The 22,035-nt window shown below is 47.2% G+C and overlaps 1 protein-coding gene across 1 annotated transcript in view; it reads right to left on the bottom strand.

The window, feature by feature from the left end:
* cdh23 (cadherin-related 23) overlaps nucleotides 1-22,035 on the bottom strand; it is a 211,165-nt gene that overhangs the window by 7,294 nt on the left and 181,836 nt on the right. The window contains exons 30-36 of the mRNA XM_070865557.1: nucleotides 17,970-18,090; nucleotides 13,652-13,731; nucleotides 8,594-8,634; nucleotides 5,205-5,265; nucleotides 3,020-3,149; nucleotides 2,231-2,353; nucleotides 1,431-1,535 (exon numbers count right to left, since the gene is read on the bottom strand). Of these exons, the coding sequence (XP_070721658.1) occupies nucleotides 1,431-1,535; nucleotides 2,231-2,353; nucleotides 3,020-3,149; nucleotides 5,205-5,265; nucleotides 8,594-8,634; nucleotides 13,652-13,731; nucleotides 17,970-18,090 (661 nt within the window). The remainder of the gene's footprint in view (nucleotides 1-1,430; nucleotides 1,536-2,230; nucleotides 2,354-3,019; nucleotides 3,150-5,204; nucleotides 5,266-8,593; nucleotides 8,635-13,651; nucleotides 13,732-17,969; nucleotides 18,091-22,035) is intronic.

Raw genomic sequence — 22,035 nt, 5'->3', positions numbered from 1 at the left:
TGAACCTGTGGAATTCTCTACCACAGAAAGTTGTTGAGGCCAGTTCGCTAAATATATTCAAAAAGAAGTAAGATGTGGCCCTCATGGCTAAAGGGATCAAGGGGTATGGAGAGAAGGCAGGAATGGGATACTGAAGTTGCATGATCAGCCATGATCATATTGAATGGTGGTGCAGGCTCGAAGGGCCGAATGGCCTACTACTGCACCTATTTTCTGTTTCTATCTGTCTCCACTTTAAATATATTCAATGATCCAGCCTCCACAGCTGTCTGGGGCAGAGAATTCCGAAGATTCACGACCCTCTGAGAAGAAATTCCTCCCCATCCCCGTTTTAAATGGGCGGCACCTAGTTCTAGATTCCCTGTGCTGTGTGCCCCCACTTCTTGCCGGGTCCGGGTGAGAAGTGAATCGGTAGCATTTAAATGAGGCCCGGCGATTTTAACCGCTACCTGTGGCCAGTGGGAAAATCCCAGCCAGAATTGCGCTCCGAGTTACAATCTGTTAGTATTGTGTGAACGTGCAGTGCCTGCTTTCCTCTGACATTAACACCTCCAATAAAATAGTGGACCAAAGAATTTCATACGAATGTGTTGAGGGCAACATGCTAATATTCAAGTTTAGTTGCACGGCAAATATCTTGATCCACTTATTTCACAAGGCAGCGAGCAATGCTACATTGTCTTATTTATCCCTTAAAAACATGACTTACACAAATAGCGTGTGGTGTGTGTAATAATGGTCCCATGTGAATGGGCAATAAATGTATTTACTATAATTGTCAGTTGCTGTGTACACTAACTAATGCAATAACGTCCACTTTCTGCAAGCAGTGCTCGATATTAACATTAGCACATGCAGCTCATGTCTTGACATTGATCCCGAAGACATTGATTGGATACGTTTGTGGTTTGTAACCACAGTGAAATTCTGTGTCACAAAAAGGAATCGTTCAACTGTAGACAGTTTCTCAAAGGAGCTACAGAACGAGCATATCATCAGTCAATGATTTGGTGTGATACTAAGATGGGGAGCACACTGGCATTTCACATTCACAAGCCTCGACAGTGAATCAAAGTTAGCATCATATTTTTTTAAGAAACAGTGAATTTATGAGCTTTGCACAATGAACCAAGGATAGCTGCAGCGAACTGCAAGGGTGTAATCTGAAGGAGAACGGATTCACGTAAAGGTTCGAGGCTGCAATCTAATCCTGGGGGAGTTCGGAAGGAGGTGGCAGATGCAAAGAACGATTTATGAGGATGTAATTTGCACCTTTCAATTAGATTAGTGCCTTGTGCTCTCCTCCAGCCGGACCATGATTCACAACGCAAGCCTCATGAACTCACCGCACCCAGTTTTCACTCCCAGGCAATCAAAGAAAAGAGTGACACACCACACTGCACACCGGCTGGTTTTCACACCAGGTATACCTCCAGCACAGACGACTGATCCCCGGTGGACTTGTGAGCCAGCCGAGCTGCAAACAGCTTCTTCAGCCGCAGGTAGTCATCCAGAACCACCTTCAAGAGGGAGCCCTTGGGGTAATGCACAGCAGGTGAAACACACATCGGTGCTCGAGAGCTCGGCTACACTCTCGCTGCGACAGTCTCCCTATCTTGCTGTTCAACTGGGGTCCGAATCCCGTGTAAATATCACAACACTCATTGTGAAGCTAATTAGAGGAGGCTTCATTATGAAATCTAGTCTTCTCAGAAAGCTTGACCATTTAATAGAATAATACAGCACAGCAGGAGGCCTTTCTGCTCATTGTGCCTGTGCCGGCTATTCGAAAGTGTCATCCAATTAGTCCCAACTTCACCCCCTGCTCTGTCCCCCACAATTTTTTTTCTACTTCAAATAATTATCCAATTCCCCATTTGAAAGTTACTATTGAATCTGCATCCATTGCCCTTTCAGGCACCGCATTCCAGATCACAAAATTCGTTGCTTAAATTTTATTGTCCTGCCGCCTCTGGTTCTGTTGCCAATTACCTTGCATTGGCAAAATTCCCTGGTTACCGACCCTTCTGCCACTGGAAACAGTTTCTCCTTATTTACGCTAATATGTGTTTACATTTTTCCAAATTTTTACTAAAATATTAATTACCACAGCAAATAGGATTTTCATTCTGCCCCCAACATGCCTGACCCATCTTATAGAATCATCTTTTTCAACACATTGCAATGGTTTACAAGCACTTAAAATAACAGGAGGCGGATTAAAACATACCTTAATGGGACCTTCTCGCATGATCTGTCCCAATTTTGCAATGCTGTCATACTCCTGTATGGCCGCACGCAAGTATCGATCGTCTTCCGGCTTGGAGGTGGGTGGCTCACGGCCAAATGTACCCTGCAAAGGAATGGTTGCAATTGTAAGTTATCAGAGGTGATATAGTGATCTGACGCGAGGTCTGGTTGTTATTCTGGTAAACGCTATGTTGACTGGTAACGCAACATGACTGCTGCAAGCACTTTCCTTCAAAGTCGGGACTCAGTTTTAGGAGAGTGACATCCATGCACCACCCTTCAGGAACTGGTCTCTGTGGGTTGACCGGGCTCCATGATTAACATTCTCCCGGCATCTATCCTGTCCATCCTGCTCAGAATGTATGAGACTCCCACTTGCTGCCGACAGGCTAACGAGCCATTGGCTAAAATTGTGGTCCACGGGATGCCAGCAGGAACGAGGCAGTGGCGCTCCATTTAAAGGCCCAATGCTCCTCCCACCCCCCATCCCGCTGGGCGGGAAGGCATAAAAGTTCCCCCCCCCCCCCCACCTTTAAATTGTATCCTTTCCAAACGAAATCAGGGTCTTAGATCATGCACAGCCAACTGGAATAAGATAACGGAATTATTTTTCTTTGTCAGAGATTCCTGCAGGGTAGGTCCATCCTCAAGGGACCTCTAAGCCCTCGCTCTCCTAAGCACTCACTGCAACGACACTTTGGGAGAAGGTTGGTGACGAACAAGCAGCACAAGGGGACATCAGACGACAAATTGTGGCAAGTGAACGTACATGGGTCCTGGCTGGACTGTTCCAGAGGTCGGTGATGTCGCTGAGGTTCTCTGGCAGGTCGTCTTCATGCTCAGCCTGAGCCGCGAGCTCCAGGTTCCTGCAGAAAGGATCGAGCCAGACTGGGTTGGCCCTGCAAGAAGACATATGCACCGTGAATGTAACTGGTGCCTCGTGTACAGCAGGAAACTCTCCCATAAATGGTATTAAAGCCCTATACACTCTCCAGTACCTCCCCACCATTGGCAGCCGTGCCCAGGCCCTAAGCTCTCAAATTTCCTCCCTAAACCTTTCCTCCTTCAAGACGCTCCTTAAAACCTACCTCTTTGACCCAGTTTATGTGGCTCGGTGTCGGGTTTTGTTTAATTTACGCTCCTGTGAAAGGCGCAATATAAATGTAAGTTCATCATATACCTCATCGAGCCCCCTCATTATCTTATATGTTTCGATAAGATCACCCCCTCATTCTTCTGAACTCCAGTGAATATAGGCTCAACCTATCCTCATCCTCCTCAACCAGAGAGGGAAAATTTCAAATGGCTTACTGAAATTCAGTACCAAGTAGACTACATTGAGGGTAGAATTATTTTGGTCACTTTTGGGGGAAGATATCTCCCAAAGTCCTAGGATTCTGGTGTCATCAGCATGAGAACATAAGAAATTGGAGCAGAAATAGAATTTGGCCCCTCGAGCCTGCTCCGTCATTCAATAAGATCATTGCTGATTTGATTATGGACTCAGCTCCACTTCTCTGCCCGCTACCCATAACCCTTGACTCCCTTATTGCTCAAAAATCTGTCCACCTTAAATATATTCAATGACCCAGCCTCCACAGCTCTCTGGGGCAGAGAATTCCACAGATTTACAACCCTCTGAGAGAAGAAATTCCTACTCCTCTCAATTCTGAGACTTAGTTTTAGTCCTCTAGTTTTAGTTTCCCTTATGAGTGGAATTATCCTCTCTGCATCCACCTTGTCGAGCCCCCTCATTATCATATGTTTCAATAAGATCACCTCTCATTCTTCTGAACTCCAATGAGTATAGGCCCAACCTACTCAACCTATCTTCAGAAGTCAACCCCCTGATCTCCGGAATCAACCTAGTGAACCTATGAATAACCTCCAATGCAAGTATATCCTTCCTTAAATACGGAAACCAAAACTGCATGCAGTACTCCAGGTGTGGCGTCACCAATACCCTGTCCAGTTGTAGCAGGACTTCTCTGCTTTTATACTGTATCCCCCTTGCAATAAAGGCCAACATTCCATTTGCCTTCCTGATTATTTTCTGTACTATACTAACTTTTTGTCTTTCATGCACAAGGGCCCCCAGGTCCCTCTGTACTACAGCACTTTTCAATTTTTCTCCATTTAAATTATAATTTGCTTTTCTATTTTTTTCTGCTAAAATGGAAAACCTCACATTTCCCACATTATACTCCATCTGCCAAATGTTTGGCCATTCACTTAGCCTGTCTATATCCCTTTGCTAATTATTTGTGTCCTCCTCACAATTTGCTTTCCCACCCATCTTTGTATCATCAGCAAACTTGGCTACATTACACTTGGTCCCTTCATCCAAGTCATTAATATAGATTGTAAATAGTTGAGGCCCCAGCACCGATCCCTGTAGCACCCCACTAGTTACTGTTGCATCAGAATCATTTTACGGTTAGCAATGCAAAAGCAACTTTATAGAATCTTAGAATGGTTACAGCATTCAGCCCATGCCAACTCTCAGCTAGTCCCACTCCCTTGCCCTTTCCCTGTAGCCCTGCAAATTACTTTTCTTCAACTATAGGATGGGCTAAGTGGAGAACATACAGAAATGTTGGACAGTAAAAGATCAGCTGGTCCATTCAGGCTATCGCATACAATTGTGACACCTTATGCATCACGATTGAGACACTGCCTACCCACATCTCCTGGGAGAGGCCAAAAACCTGATCTAAAAGGACAATTGGGGGGGAAAAAAACTTGTAAAATTCCTCTCCGATCCCAATGGCATTCTGAAACCCGTTGCTGATCAGAATGAAAAGGTCGGCAAGGAGAGAAACTGACTGGGATTACAAATCCACTGCAAGTACCTAGGATTTTAGCCGCTTGTCCCACAACTGCCCCAAGTCACTTGTGGCCTCCTCATCACTGAATCAATCCCTTGACCTGGGCCAAACTTCCACGTGACTTACCCTTCAAACGAGTACTTGTTGGTGTTGGGCATGTCCAGTATGTCCATAAACCCTTGGTTACCTGCGCAGAAAAACAAGCACATCATCAGAATCCAAGGCCTGCTGTGTTTCAACGTGTCAGCATGCGATTTGTACACTGCTGCGTTCGGGTCTAGATCCTTCAGGCTGTCGGGCACAGAGACAATGAGGAAGAAACGGAAAATGGTTGATAGACATCACGAGGGACATCGTGGCCAGAGTGTCATGAGGAGGGAGAAATGGCATGAATACAAACAGATACGCTGAATAAAACGGAAAATGAGTTCAACTGAAAAACTATGTAACGAGCAAAATATCAAACAAGATGGTCCAGTTAAACAGAGTGGAACCAAGCTACATTAAACAAGGTGATACATCATTGTCATAGGCAGTCCCTAAGAATTGAGGAAGACTTGCTTCCACTCTAAAAATGAGTTCTTAGGTGACTGTACAGTCCAATACGAGAACCACAGTCTCTGTCGCAGGTGGGACAAATAGTTGTTGAGGGAAGGGGTGGGTGGGACAGGTTTGCCGCACGCTCATTCTGCTGCCTGCACTTGATTTCTGCACACTCTCGGCGACGAGACTCGAACTCAGCGCCCTCCTGAATGCACTTCCTCCTCTTAGGGTGGTCTTTGGCCAGGGACTCCCAGGTGTCGCTGGGGGTGTTGCACTTTATCAGGGAGGCTTTGAGAGTGTCCTTGTAATGTTCCCACTGCCCACCTTTGGCTCGTTTGCCATGAAGGAGTTCCGAGTAGAGCGCTTGCTTTGGGAGTCTCGTGTCTGGCATGCGAACAATGTGACCCGCCCAGCGGAGCTGATCAAGTGTGGTCAGTGCTTCAATGCTGGGGATGTTGGCCTGGACCAAGGTGCTACAATGGTCACTATGGTAACCGTGGATAGTAGTCTGCCAATGGGTCATTCAACATAGCCGCTGGCAATGGAGCAACAACTCAAACACAGACCAGTGATCAAGAAGTGCCATTGGGAGGGGAGGGAAATGTGGGATGGATACCAATCAAGTAATGCCCATGATCATTACACTGACGAGGGTTTTAATGCAGAAATAGCGGATCCTCCCAAGGGGTTGCTCACGGTAATCCAGAAGATTAGCTGTTTTATAAGGACAGCAATGTTATACCATGCAATACACTATGTATTAATCTGCTGCTAAGATGGAGCAGTGTCTCTTTAAGGTCTCAAAAGTCCAATTGCTATTAAGGAAGCACAGGATAAGGTCACTCAAGAGTTTAATTGCTGTTCACAGAATTTGCAGCTTATTTCTAGCACCCCGTCTATAAATGGTTCTGTATAGTTTATTTTCAAAGTCATTTACTCTTACTTACAACCGGGTTACTCACAGGTGGTGGACTGGACACTCTGGGTCCCAAAAGCCTCTGAAATCGGCAGCCATGGGAGTGGTGCTCGAGTGTTCATCTTGGTTGCCAGGCCGCTGGCCCGGCCAAAACCCACCCTGGTGGCCCGGTGGGCCGAACTGAAAAAGATGCAGAGCTCGCAGCGGCTCTCCTCGATAACCGAAGGGGGGAGACGTGGTGACGCGCCAGCGCAAAGACACCATCAGCGCGGATGACTGACAGCAGCGGAGACTCTGTCCCGCCCCACTTGCGCCCTGCTAGAGACGCTCGCTCCGCCTCCCCCCCCCGCACATGATGAAGCCACTTGCGCCCTGCTAGAGACGCTCGCTCCACCACCCCCCCCCCCCGCACATGATGAAGCCACTTGCGCCCTGCTAGAGACGCTCGCTCCGCCTCCCCCCCCCCTCGCACATGATGAAGCCACTTGCGCCCTGCTTGGAAAAAAACGTTCCAGGAGCTGAATTTCTCCAGATAGGCCGCCAATTTCTCCAGATAGGATGCCGCATCTATTGCCGCAGCCAGAGGACTTCAAAAACGGTCGGTCAACACCGTTTCGGGCGGACGTCAATTTCAGCCCCTCTGATTCAAAGCACTTTTTTTTTTGTGAGAAACCCATTTTCAGTTGTACTAATCAATCTGTACCACATTACCACTCCCGATTACACTGCCCGATTACACTGCCCGATTGCACTGGTTAACAGAAGTTTTTATGTTTGAGTGGAAACTTGAACCATAACTTCACCTTGAAATACGAGCACAATATTGGCCCTAAAGCAGAAACTCTACCCCTTTGTGTCTAAATGTGGAAACCAGGACCTGTTTGACGAACCCATCTGTTGAAGCCTTCTATCAATACCCTACAAAATGTGGAAAGGAAGAGAAGGAATTTGCTTTTATCATATCCTCTGCCAGCGGCAATGTGCTTGACCAGCAATGGCCTGTTGAAGGAAAATGCGGCAGCAAATTTGCACAAAGCAAGGTCCCACAGACGACAAGTGAATGAATGACCAGATTATCTGTTTGTTTGTGGTGTGGATCGAGTAAGGAACGTTGGCCAGGACACTGGGATGACTCCCTGCTCTTCTTTGAATGGGGCCATGGGATCTTTTACATCCACCCGAGAGGGCAGACGGACAGGATCTCGTACTAACATTGATAACCCTCTGCAGGATAGAAAACAGGGTTAGAGTTTCTCAGATTGACAAAGGTTTGACAGTAATGTATCCCAGGAATCAGTGGGTCCACTTTTATTCCCAATTTATGTACAGATGATTTGGTCTTGAGCAGTGAGCATGATACTGAAATTTACTGGTGGCACACAAGGAGGACGGTAAAAGTCTTCATGAGGGAATAGACTGGTTAGCAGAATGGGACAAGGGGCAAATACACTTTATGCAGAGACATGTAAGGTGATGCATTGTGAAAGGAAAAACAAAGACTATGAGTAGAAGGGTGGAGAGAGCGGAGAAACCGAGGGGCTCAATCAAACCGCTCCTTGAAACTGTAAGTGCAGGTACATAAAACTAGAGACCATCAATATAAGATAGTCGCCAAGAAATCAAATAGGGATTTCAGAAGGAACCTCTACCCAGAGAATGGTGAGAATGTGGAACTCGCTACTATAGGGAGTGGTTGAGGCGAATAGTGTAAGATGCATTTAAGGGGAGGCTGGATAAACATATGAGGGAGAAGGGAATAGAGGGTTATGCTGAGAGTTGGGTGAGGAAAGATGGGAGGAGTGCAGCATAAATGCCGGCATGGACTGGCTGGGCTATATATCCTTTGTAATCCTAACCCAAAAGAGGGCACCTTTGACCATGCAACACTCCTTTAGAACAGCACTTAAGTGTCAGACTGGATTATGTGCTCAAGTCTACAGTGGGGCTTGAACCCTCAACCTCCTGACTCCGAAGTTAGAGTGTTACCTACCTGAGCCAATCTTTTTACGTGTAATGTGCTTCAAGACACTGACAATTCTCTGAGTGCAGTACTTACCGGTGGAGCCTGCTACAATCGCTTTCAACTTTCTTTTGTGTCTGTTGACAACGAACAGAGAGACATTTTCAGTATTTGGAATAGAGTGCGCAATTCTTATCACCACATTCAAAAGCGGGACATACACACACTGGGGAGGGCACAGAAAAGAGCAGGACCTGTTGACTGCAAGTGTAAAGGAGATGAGCTGTGAAGAGATATTAGAGAAGTGCTTCAAGTCCAGATTCCGAGGAATCGCATTGAGATATGGAACTACTAAAATGCCAGAATATCACTTTGAGGTGAGTCAGATTAGTAGAATGAGAGGATAAATTTTGTAAAAAGTAAATTCAAAACAGATCTTAGATTTCTTCTTCCTCACAAAGGGCAACAAATATTTTTAATACTCTGTCAACGTAGAATAATCCGGTCAAAGGCATCAGTTGAGTTCAAAGTGCAGTTGGACGCTGGTCTGGATGAGATGGAGGAACAAACTCGATGTCCTGCCCTTGACATTCTCCTAACGTAGACGCACTCAACTGCTTTGTGTTACAGATGAAGCTAAATTGCTCAACTAAAGTGGGGGGGGGGGGGGGGGGCCGAGAGGGGTTTACAGACATTTAGTGTCGCACTCCTGACCCCAGCGTAAACTTGCCGGATTCGCTGATGCCCACCGCCAGGAAGACCCGTGTGTTTTTGGACCGATTCTTCCCAGCGGCCCACCGAGGGGAATCTGACAAGTTTACTCTGGGGTTGCTGCCTCCTCGGACCCCGGCAGTGTACTAAACCCAGTGTAAAAGCAGCTTTCAACACAGGTGCAGTTTGTGGGATGGGCCCCCACTGCCTCTGAGCTGAATGGAGACCCTCCCTACAGGAGACGTGATCTGTGGGTCATTGAGGATGCAGGTCATGTGGGATTGTGTTACTTGTTTTTTTCCACGCTTAAAGGAAAAAAAGTTTGTTTTATTCAACTTATCCTGGAGGCATACTCTACGTGACGCAGATAAAACAGTTTAAATTTCATGGGCACAAGCTCCACTCAGAAGCGTTGCCAGGAACTATTCCGCCCTTTGAACTGGGTCTTTTTGCTGTCACAGTAACAGAAGCTCATTCCACCGCCGCACAGTTGTACACACTCGCGTAAAATGCCAAGAAGGGACTTTTAACTTTGGCGGGGGAATCCTTTCCGCTGACATCGATGGAGGAAGATTGGGCGGGGTGTATAACCAGGGGCTGTATTTGCTTCACCATTTTAACCAAGAGGGCAAGTCTCCAGTCGAACAGAGAAACTGCATTCTGGGTGAGGAGGAGACGAAGGAAATGAGAATTGAGGACTAGTCATTGCCTTCCACCGCTGATGCATCATGGGTCACTATGGTCTCCGCCTTGTGGTTTTTGGGAGGGATTTCTTCATGGGTTCTTTGCTTAAGAATTCATAGCAATACAGTGCTATTAAGAACTAGTTGGTTTATTAGCAAAGGTTTAACAATCACACAACACATTACCGGTTCATCCACCAGGCTCACAACCACCTGTCCCATCGTGGATCCCCCGAACCCAACTGTCTGGGGTTTTATTGAGTCTTGTGAACATCATGTGACTGGCTAAGCCACTCCCAACTCAACAGCTCTACAAACCTGTGAGCATCCTCACAAGTACATACATTACAGCCTGTTTTATGTTTAAGCTGAAATTTCTGCAACCGCGCCCCCCCCCTGTAAAATTCCACTCCAAGAAAGACACCACTCATTTCCGACGAGCGTTAAATTCGCATTCGATTATGTCCACAAAACTCTCACCTTCATATCGGCTCGTACCCACATTCTCCCTCTGTTCTCTCTGCCTTATACCAGCCTGTTCCTCTCAGCTGTTGCTCAGCTCCTCCCACCCTGGTGACCCTTCCTCCCAACATCAGTCCTGGCTCCCACTGCTGATTTTAAACCTCCTCTCTCCCTGTATCCCCCCTGCCAGCCTCTCCCTGAATAAAGAGTACCGGTGGGAGTCAGTGGGGAGAGAGAGATTCACCATTTAAATATCACAGAACTGCTGGAGCAGAACAGGTCATAGGAACATCGGAACAGGAGGAGGCCATTCAGACCCTCGTCCTGTTCCACCATTCAATGAGATCTTGGCTGATCTGCGATCTAACTCTACATATCCGCTTTTGCCCTTATCCTGTAAACCGATATATAAAACGGAAGAGAATGACTAAAGTAAATGTTGGTCCCTTAGAAGATGAGAAGGGGGATTTAATAATGGGAAATGTGGAAATGGCTGAGACCTTAAACAATTATTTTGCTTCGGTCTTCACAGTGGAAGACACAAAAACCATGCCAAAAAATGCTGGTCATGGGAATGTGGGAAGGGAGGACCTTGAGTAAATCACTATCACTAGAGAGGTAGTGCTGGACAGGCTAATGGGACTCAAGATAGACAAGTCCCCTGGTCCTGATGAAATGCATCCCAGGGTATTAAAAGAGATGGCGGAAGTTATAGCAGATACATTCGTTATAATCTACCAAAATTCTCTGGACTCTGGGGAGGTACCAGCGGATTTGAAAGCAGCTAATGCAACGCCTCTGTTTAAAAAAGGGGGCAGACAAAAGGCAGTTTAACATCTGTAGTGGGGAAAATGCTTGAAGCTATCATTAAGGAAGAAAGAGCGGGACATCTAGATAGGAATAGTGCAATCAAGCAGACGCAGCATGGATTCATGAAGGGGAAATCATGTTTAACTAATTTACTGGAATTCTTTGAGGATATAACGAGCATGGTGGATAGAGGTGGACCGATGGATGTGATGTATTTAGATTTCCAAAAGGCATTCGATAAGGTGCCACACAAAAGGTTACTGCAGAAGATAAAGGTACGCGGAGTCAGAGGAAATGTATTAGCATGGATCAAGAATTGGCTGGCTAACAGAAAGCAGAGAGTCGGGATAAATGGGTCCTTTTCGGGTTGGAAATCGGTGGTTAGTGGTGTGCCACAGGGATCGGTGCTGGGACCACAACTGTTTACAATATACATAGGTGACCTGGAAGAGGGGACAGAGTGTAGTGTAACAAAATTTGCAGATGACACAAAGATTAGTGGGAAAGCGGGTTGTGTAGAGGACACAGAGAGGCGGCAAAGAGATTTAGATAGGTTAAGCGAATGGGCTAAGGTTTGGCAGATGGAATATAATGTCGGAAAATGTGAGGTCATCCACCTTGGAAAATAAAAACAGTAAAAGGGAATATTATTTGAATGGGGAGATATTACAACATGCTGCGCTGCAGAGGGACCTGGGGGTCCTTGTGCATGAATCCCAAAAAGTTAGTTTGCAGGTGCAGCAGGTAATCAGGAAGGCGAATGGAATGTTGGCCTTCATTGCGAGAGGGATGGAGTACAAAAGCAGGGAGGTCCTGCTGCAACTGTACAGGGTATTGGTGAGGCCGCACCTGGAGTACTGCGTGCAGTTTTGGTCACCTTACTTAAGGAAGGATATACTAGCCTTGGAGGGGGTACAGAGACTGATTCCGGAGATGAGGGGGTTACCTTATGATGATAGATTGAGTAGGCTGGGTCTTTACTCGCTGGAGTTCAGAAGATGAGGGATGATCTTATAGAAACATTTAAAATAATGAAAGGGATAGACAAGATAGAGGCAGAGAGGTTGTTTCCACTGGTCTGGGAGACTAGAACTAGGGGGCACAGCCTCAAAATACGGGGGAGCCAATTTAAAACCGAGTTGAGAAGGAATTTCTTCTCCCAGAGGGTTGTGAATCTGTGGAATTCTCTGCCCAAGGAAGCAGTTGAGGCTAGCTCATTGAATGTATTCAAATCACAGATAGATAGATTTTTAACCAATAAGGGAATTAAGGGTTATGGGGAGCGGGCAGGTAAGTGGAGCTGAGTCCACGGCCAGATCAGCCATGATCTTTTTGAATGGTGGAGCAGGCTCGAGGGGCTAGATGGCCTACTCCTGTTCCTAATTCTTATGTTCTTACGTAACAAAAAGCTCTCAATCTCCGATTTAAAATGAACAATTTAGCATCAATTACCATTTGCGGAAGAGAGTTCCAAAATTCTACCACCCTTTGTTTGTAGAAGTGTTTCCTAATTTCACTCCTGAAAGGTCTGGCTCTAATTTTTAGACTATGCCCCTAGTCCTAGACTCCCCAACCAGCGGGAACAGTTTCTCTCTATCTACTCTATCTGCTTCCCTTAATATCCTGAAAACTTCGATCAGATCACTGCTTAACCTTCTAAATTCGAGGGAATACAACTGTAATTTGTGTAATCTCTCCTGGTAATTTAACCCTTGGAGTCCGGGTATCATTCTGGTAAACCCATGCTGCACTCCCTCCAAGGCCAATATATCCTCCCTAAGGTGTGGTGCCCAGAACTGCTCACAGTGCTCCAGGTGTGGTCTAACCAGGGCTTTGTATAGCTACAGCGTAACTTCTACCCCCTTGTATTTCAGTCCTCTCGATATAAAGGCCAGCATTCCATTAGCCTTTTTGATTATTTTCTGAACCTGTTCCTGACATTTTAGTGATCGATGTACCTGGGCCCACAGGTCTCTTTGGACCTCCACCGTGTTTAGCTTTTCACCATTTAGAAAGTACCCTATTCTATCCTTTTTAGGTCCAAAGTGGATGACCTCACATTTGCTTACAGTCAAATCCATTTGCCTCAGTTTTGCCCAGTCACTGAGTCTATCGATAGTCGGAATGGACTGCTGTGATGCTGCTGTACTTTTAAAAAAAAAAAGGAATTTGTTCTGCAGCGAGTGACTTGAGTGTCTGTACGCTGACCAACGTACGTTTAACAGGGAGAAAGGCCAGGAATGTCCCTTTGAGCTGCTCCCATAACTCCCCTGTAACCCGCTGGAAACTCGCAAAGTTACGGTGGTGAACTGGGAACAGCTTCGAGGAAATCCCCCCCCCCGCTCCCCTTACCTCCTCCCCTACTCTCCTACCCCCCACCTCCCCACGCACTCATTTCCCGTCTCGAATGCGCGTGCACCCAGCAGTTTATTTCATTGTCAATTACTTTTGTAACCGTGAGCACTGTAAATGTGAATAAGGCACTTACACTGTCCTGTAATACCAATTCATAAAGATGAACAGCATGGTAGCCAGGAACAGCAAGACTGCGAGAATAATTATCGCCATCTGTAAAAACGGGAAAGAAAGAAAGAAAGAATGCATTTATATAGTGGCGCAAAACATCCCAAATCGCTTCACAGCCAATGCATCACTTTCCGAAGTGTAGTCATTGTTGCAATGTTGTGACAGTACATACATTTCATCATCATGGGCAGTCCCTCGTATCGAGGATGACTTGCTTCCACGCCAAAAAGGGTGTTTCAATGAAGGACCTAATATTCCAAGTCCCGAACTACATCCTGAAGGGTGGAAGATGCCTGTGCGTGGATTTTTTTTAACGTGGGGTGGCCGTTGCACACCAGCCGCCACACGGGCTTGACAGAGCTAGGTCTTGGTCCAGGGGCAAGGGTTAACCAAGATGACTGGAGACCAGCTCTGCTGCACGGACCCAGTGCGCGCACATATCGCAGTGTGGGCTGGGCCCGTGCTGCCCCAGGGCCTTCGCCTCTTCTGGGCCCCGAACTCACACCTCTCCTGGGCCCTGAACTCACGCCTCTCCTGGGCCCTGAACTCACGTCTCTCCCGGGCCCCGATCATGTCGCTCCATAATCTCTCGCCGCTCCTTCGCCCCGACCTCGCCGCTCCTGCTGTACCTGCCCACGCTCCAATCAGCAACCTGGATTTTGGTGACGTCCAAACCATTCGTCACTCTCCTGTACTAGCACGCGCTGTACCTTGACGTGGTACGCTCCATGCTGCTCCTCCTTTAAGGCCCCAACCTGCTGATATTATACATATTATAAATGTTTATTAATTGACTAATTGTAGACTAATTGATAGAGGCTGTGATTAGTCTGTAATTCCATTATCGTTGCATCATCACGACTACCAGGATGGTAGAAGGCAAACGAGATGGATCTTTGTCTTTTTTCATCGAGCAATTCCTTCACGGGATATGGGCGTCGCTGGTAATGCCAGCATTTATTGCCCATCCCTAACTGCCCTTAACTGAGTGTCTCATTGGGTCATTCCAGAGGGGCAGTTAAGAGTCAACCACATTGCTGTGGGTCTGGAGTCACCTTTAGGCCAGACTGGGTAAGGGCAGCAGATTTCCTTCCCTGAAGGACATCAGTGAACCAGATACAACAATCTGGTAGTTTTATGGTCACCATTAGCTTTTTAATTCCAGATTTATGTAATTAACTGAATTTAAATTCCCCAGCTGCCGTGGTGGGATATCTGGTGGTTGTCCTCATTTAATGCTCTACTGAATAAGATTAACACATTTTCTGACAAGAGATCACAATACTAATTTGCTGAACCTTTCCTTTCAAAGCCTGATTCAAGATTCTTGGGGTCCTTGGCACCAACAATAATTGTGGCCCCTTCTCAATGCCCCCACCAACGTCACCTGATCCAATCACAAACGTGTTATAAAATGTGTGAAGATATATACCCGTGGAATGTTTACACACTGTATTAATAACAAAGCAGATCATATCATAGTACATCGAATGTACAGCACAGAAACAGGCCATTCGGCCCACTGCTCCACACCAGCCCCCTCCCATCCCTCTCCATCTCACCCCATCAACATAACCCTCTATTCCCTTCTCCCTCATGTGTTTATCCAGCTTCCCCTTAAATGCATCGATACTATTCGCCTCAACCCCTCCCTGTGGCAGCGAGTTCCACATTCTCACCGCTCTCTGGGTAAAGAAATTTCTCCTGAATACCCCGTTGGGTTTATCAGTGACTGTCTGATATTGATGGCCCCGAGTTCTGGTCTCCCCCACAAGTGGAAGCATCTCTAAGTCTACCCTATCGAACTCTTTCATAATCTTAAAGACCTTAATCGGTTCATCTTTCTTTATTTTCTTTTTCTAAGTAAGTTCTACTTTCAAAAACCTGGTTAAATTGACAACGGTGGACGTTCAGTCTTTGCTCGCAGCTCCTCAACACCACTTGTATTTATATCATCGAGTGTATGGCACAGAAACAGGCCATTCGGCCCATCGGGTCCGTGCCGGTGTTTATGCTCCACACCAGCCCCCTCCCACCCCTCTCCATCTCCCTCGATTCCTTTCTCCCTCATGTTTATCCAGCTTCCCCTTCAACGCATCAATGCTTAAATATCCCTGAGCACGTGCCGTGCTGTGCTGATCAGTGCGTTAATGTGTCCCTGCTGGCTCCGACAATTGAAAGAAAGATAATTGTCGACATCTGCAAAAGGGGAAGAAAGAGAGAACTTGCATTTCTATAGCGCCTTTCACAACCTCAGGACGTCCCAAAGCCCTTTACAGCCAATGTGAAGTGTTGTCACTGTGGAAACACGGCAGCCATTTTGCACACCCATAACCCTTAATATACCCTTACCTGTCAGAAATCAATCAATCTCAGTTTTGACATTTTCAACTGACCCTCAGGCTTAACAGCTTTTGGGGGAGAGAGTTCCTGATTCCCACTGCCCTGTGTGTGAAGAAGTGCTTCCTGACATCCCTCCTGAACGGCCTGGCTCTAATTTTAAGGTGATGTCCCCTTGTTCTGGACTCTCCCCATCAGAGGAGTTTCTCTCTATCTACTATCAACTCCTTTAAATCATCTTAAACGCGGCTTAATTTCCCATATTTTTTTTTCTTCCTCAAACTGAGCTGGGTTTTTTATCTGTTATTTTGGAGGTCACAGTGTTTGGGGTGCAGGTGGAGAGTGTATATGTTGTGATGCACAAGGTTATGGCAAGGGTGTGGGATGGCCTTGATGGACCAGAGGGTCTTCATTGCCCGTGTGTTAAACCAATGCCGCCACTGACTGCGTGAGACCTGCGTATCAGTGAGTGATGGTATCAGTCGGAGCACGAGGCCCAGTATAGAAACAACTGCAGTGCACTGACAAGGGTCTGGGAGTCACGTGTCTCGCCAGTCGTGAGCAACAACTCGATGTGCAACAGGAAAAATAACATCACGAAAATAACGCACCACATCCCAGCAAGAAGAACTATAACTATTGACTCATGTGTGGGCCGCACATCTTTTTTAAAAAAAAAAGGCAGCAGTAAACCATGGTTTAGAAGTTCGGATGCTCCTATTTTATTTGTTGGGGTGGGGGTGCGTGGTGCGATCCCCGGACCCTGAACAGTGAGGCCCGAGGCACCCCCGATATTGGGCGCTGGGCCTCGTTTCCATGAAGCGAGTGAGCGGCGAAGAGCGAGAAGCAGCTCCCCCCGGCAAAGTGACGCTGAATATCGGCCTGCGGCGATGCTCGCGGCGATGCTCGCGGCTATGTCGGGGGGGGGGGGGGGGGGGGGGTGGAAGATTGGTAGTCAGGTGGATTATTCACATATATAAAGGAGCTAATGCTGTTTCAGGCATGGCCAATGCATGCCGATTCTCTGGCCTTTACCAATATGGCGGCTGGTTATGATTGGGTGCTACCTGCCCGCCATATTGGGCCGTTTAACGCTCAGAAACATTATTTTTCCCCTTTTGTCTCCAATGGTATTCACTGGAGTTCAGAAGAATGAGAGGGGACCTCATAGAAACATTTAAAATTCTGACGGGGTTAGACAGGTTAGATGCAGGAAGAATGTTCCCAATGTTGGGGAAGTCCAGAACCAGGGGTCACAGACTAAGGATAAGGGGTAAGCCATTTAGGACCGAGATGCGGAGGAACTTCTTCACCCAGAGAGTGGTGAACCTGTGGAATTCTCTACCACAGAAAGTTGTTGAGGCCAATTCACTAAATATATTCAAAAAGGAGTTAGATGAGGTCCTTACTACTAGGGGGATCAAGGGGTATGGCGAGAAAGCAGGAATGGGGTACTGAAGTTGAATGTTCAGCCATGAACTCATTGAATGGCGGTGCAGGCTAGAAGGGCCGAATGGCCTACTCCTGCACCTATTTTCTATGTCTATGTTTCTATGTTTCTATGGCAGCTGGTCATTATCCCGCCATTCACACCCCATCTAGACTAGCCTTTCTCTAACTCCTGCCTTTACCGATTCAATTCGGCTCATCATCCCTTTTGTCTCTCTAATCTCTCCTGCCTTCCACCCGATCACAGACCTTCCCTTTTGTTCTTTCCTCCCCTCCCCCCTTTCAGTGATCCTGAAGAATCTGTTCTGATGAAGGGTCATTGACCCGAAACACTAACTCTGTTTCTCTCTCCACAGATGCTGCCTGACCCGCTGAGTATTTCCAGCATTTTATGTTTTTAATACAAAGGTTTCTTTTCCCAGCTTGGGTTCCCTGCATGACAGAAAAGCTGCTACTCATATTAACGCCAAGCAGCAGGATTAAAGCATTACCTGTAAAGATGTCATATCGTTTGCCGGCCTGGTGGTTACAGCCGGCTGGACATCGAGGATGTTGTAATTCCGGAAGAGATTTCTGAGCTGTTCCTTATTCTCGTCGATCATCTGGATTACCCTGCAACAGAAAAGTAACTCGGGTTGGGCGGGATCACCCCACGGGGAATGCTCAACATTCTGAGTGTCCTTGTGTGGAGTGAATCGAGGGCATCGTGTGACGGAGCACACAAACGGAGGGTCCCAGGTTTGATCCCCGGGTTGTCCTGGTCAGCTGATCTTAGCCCAGGCAGGGGTGGGACCGCCCCAATTAGCATTCCTGGGAACTATTAGCCAAGGTCCCTGCTCCTGATCGCTATTCCTTGTGCAGGGAGTACCCTTGTGCTGATGACCAGTGAGGACAGTATTGGACTCGCCCTGCAACCCGTGTAAAGAATGGGACGTGGGTGAGATTCAGAGGGAAAATGGGTGGGCTGTATGGGACGGGGCAGAACTGGTTAATAATTACAAGATCAGCCGCAGTGTCTCTTTCCCATAACGATTACATTTGCATTTTCACCACCTCAGTATGTCCCAAAGCGCTTTACAGCCAATGAAGTATCTTTGATGCAGGAAACATGGCAGCCAACTTGCACACAGCAAGATCTCACAACGTGATAAGGCCTTAGAGAGGGCGCAGAAAACGATAATACTTCCAGGGATGAGGGACTTCAGTGACGTGGATAGACTGGAGAAGCTGGGGTTGTTCTCCTTGGAGCAGAGAAGGTTGAGAGAAGATTTGATCGAGGTGTTCAAAATCATGAGGGGTCTGGACAGGGTAGATAGAGAGAGAAACTGTTCCCATTGGTGGAAGGGTCGAGAACCAGAGGACACAGATTTAAGGCGATTGGCAGAAGAACCAAAGGCGACATGAGGAGAAACTTTTTTACGCAGCGAGTGGTTAGGATCTGGAATGCGCTGCCTGAGAGGGTGGTGGAGGCAGACTCAATCCTGGCTTTCAAACGGGAGTTGGATAAGTACCTGAAGGAAAGATTTGCTGGGCGACAGGGAAAGGGCGGGGGAGTGGGACTGGCTGAGGTGCTCTTGCAGAGAGCCGGCACGGGCCAAATGCTGTAACCGTTCTATGATTTTATGATAATGGCCCGATAATCTGTTTTAGTGATATTGGTTAAGGGATAAATACACCTGGGAGAAATTCCTTACTTTTCTTTGAAATAGTGTCCGTGAGATCTTTTACATCTACCTAAGAGAGCAGATAGGGCCTCGGTTTAATGTCTCATCCGAAAGACGGCACCTCCGACAGTGCAGCGCTCCCTCAGCACTGCACTGGGAGTGACAGCCTAGATTTTGTGCTCAAGTTTCATGCACTGGGACTTGAACCCACAACCTGCTGACTCAAGAGTGCTACAGCTGACACCACTCTCTGCATTCGATGTAGTCAGATCATAAAGGTGCTTACAACGAACATATTTCTGATTCAGTATGGTTCACACCACAATCCTTCCCCTTTGGTGCAGATCACATTGCACAAAACTAGCGGAATTCACCAGTTACTGGACGGTCAGTAGTGACAATGGAAGTGGTCCATCGGGGGTGTAGATTGAGGTCCATTATTGGGACAGAGTAGAGGAAGCTTTATCCTGCACGGAATGGCTGCTACATGTGGACTAGAAGTGCTCAGTTGTGAACAGCAGGTCCCTCATCGTCTCGAGCCCAAACTGAAAGTCAGAAATCTGTCCCAGGTTCTGGTCAAAATTGAAGAATGCTTTGGAAATGTCTGAACATTCATGATCCAACACAGTGTATACAACAGATTATTTGCCCCTACGCTCAGCAAATGGTTTGTGGACGAGATTCATTTTGTTGGAATGCTAGAATGTTCCTGCCCGAGCTTGTGTATCAACAACAACTTGTATTTATATAGCGCCTTTAACGTAGTGAAACGTCCCAAGGCGCTTCACAGGAGTGTTACGAGATAAAAATTTGATACTGAGCCGCATAAGTAGGAATTACGGCAGGTGACCAAAAGCTTGGTCAAAGCGGGAGTTTTACGGAGCGTCTTGAAGGAGGAAAGAGAGGTAGAGAGGTTTAGGGAGGGAGTTCCAGAACTTGGGGCCCAGGCAACAGAAGGCACAGCCACTGATGGTTGAGCGATTATAATCAGGGATGCTCAGGAGGGCAGAATTAGAGGTGCGCAGATATCTCGGGGGATTGTGGGGCTGGAGGAGATTACAGAGATAGGGAGGGGGTGAGGGCCATGGAGTGATTTGAAAATAAAGATGAGAATTTTGAAATCGAAGCGTTGTTTAATCGGGAGCCAATGTAGGTCAGCGAGCACAGGGGTGATGGGTGAGCGGGACTTGGTGCGACACAGGACACGGGGCAGCCGAGTTTTGGATCACCTCAAGTTCACGTAGGGTAGAATGTGGGAGGCCGGCCAATAGTGTGTTGGAATAGTCAAGTCTAGAGGTAACAAAGGCATGGATGAGAGCTTCAGCAGCGGATGAGCTGAGGCAAGGGTGGAGACGGGCGATGTTACGGAGGTGGAAATTGGCGGTCTTAGATGAAAGGCCAGGTTGTCCCATCCTTTCGGTCCCAGATTCACCTTCCTCCCGCGTTATGTCTCTTCCATTTCCTTTCTCAGTGGACTCAGTGTTAGCTGCAGAGGTGGGGGTAGTCTAGTGTGAACGAGACATCCCTCAGTTAACTCGCGGTTTCTGTAGTTTTTTTAATCGTACACCTGTTTCCCTTTTCCTTGTTCTGTATAACGTGCATCTCCACCGTCACCCCGTCAGATTTCAAGTTGTTAAAATGAAGCGGTGATTGGTCTTCAATCAACTTTATTCTGAAACCAGTCAACGAATTGACCCCTTTTCCAAACAAAATTCCAGACAATCCTCTTAGTTCTCCAGTTCAAGATTTCCAAAACCATTTTGCCTCTTGATAATGACAGTGAACAAACCCAGGCAGGAGTTCCTTGCATCATCTCCCTCCGCTGCCCAGTATCACTTCCCTCTACATCAACTTCATCAATCTATTTACAACACGTCCGTTCTCCAGGATCACACAAACATTGCTGTGCATGCTTTTAATGTTTTGGCAACGACCGTGCAAAATTTTTTTACTGATCCACTTAAAAAAAAAACTGCTTTGTTGACTGTAAATCGCTTTGGGACGTCCTGAGCTTGTGAAAGACCTGAACGACATTCAGGCTTGGGCTGATAAGTGGCAAGCAATATTCGTGCCACACAAGTGCCAGGCAATGACTATCTTAAACAAGCGAGAGTCTAACCACCGCCCCTTCACATTCAACGGCATTACCATCACCGAATCCCCCACCATCAACATCCTGGGGCTCACCATTGGCCAGAAACTTAACTGGATCAGCCACATAAATACTGTGGCAACAAGAGCAGGTCAGAGGCTGGGTATTCTGCAGCGAGTGTCTCACTTCCCGACCCCCCAAAGCCCTTCCCCCATCTACAAGGCACAAGTCAGGAGTGTGATGGAATACTCTCCACTTGCCTGGATGAGCGCAGCTCCAACAACACTCAAGAAGCTCGACACCAGCCAGGACAAAGCAGCCGCTTGATCGGCCCCCCATCCACCACCTTCAACATTCACTCCCTCCACCACCGGCGCACCGTGGCTGCAGTGTGTACCATCTACAAGATGCACTGCAGCAACTCGCCAAGGCTTCTTCGGCAGCACCTCCCAAACCCGCGACCTCTACCACCTAGAAGGACAAGGGCAGCAGGCGCATGGGAACACCACCACCTCCACGTTCCCCTCCCAGTCACACACCATCCTGACTGGGAAATATATCGGCCGTTCCTTCATCGTCGCTGGGTCAAAATCCTGGAACTCCCTCCCTAACAGCACTGTGGGAGCACCTTCACCACACGGACTGCAGCGGTTCAAGAAGGCGGCTCACCACCACCTTCTCGAGGGGCAATTAGGAATGGGTAATAAATGCCGGCCTTGCCAGCAACGCCCACATCCATGAACAAAAAAAAATGCATGTTCTTTATTTTTTCCTTCACAGCCATTAGGCAGTATCACCTCC

This window comes from Pristiophorus japonicus, chromosome 22 (assembly GCF_044704955.1).
Source record: "Pristiophorus japonicus isolate sPriJap1 chromosome 22, sPriJap1.hap1, whole genome shotgun sequence".
Lineage (NCBI taxonomy): Eukaryota > Metazoa > Chordata > Chondrichthyes > Pristiophoridae > Pristiophorus > Pristiophorus japonicus.
Note: the sequence above shows the minus strand (reverse complement) of the source record. Positions and strands in the feature narration are given on the sequence as shown.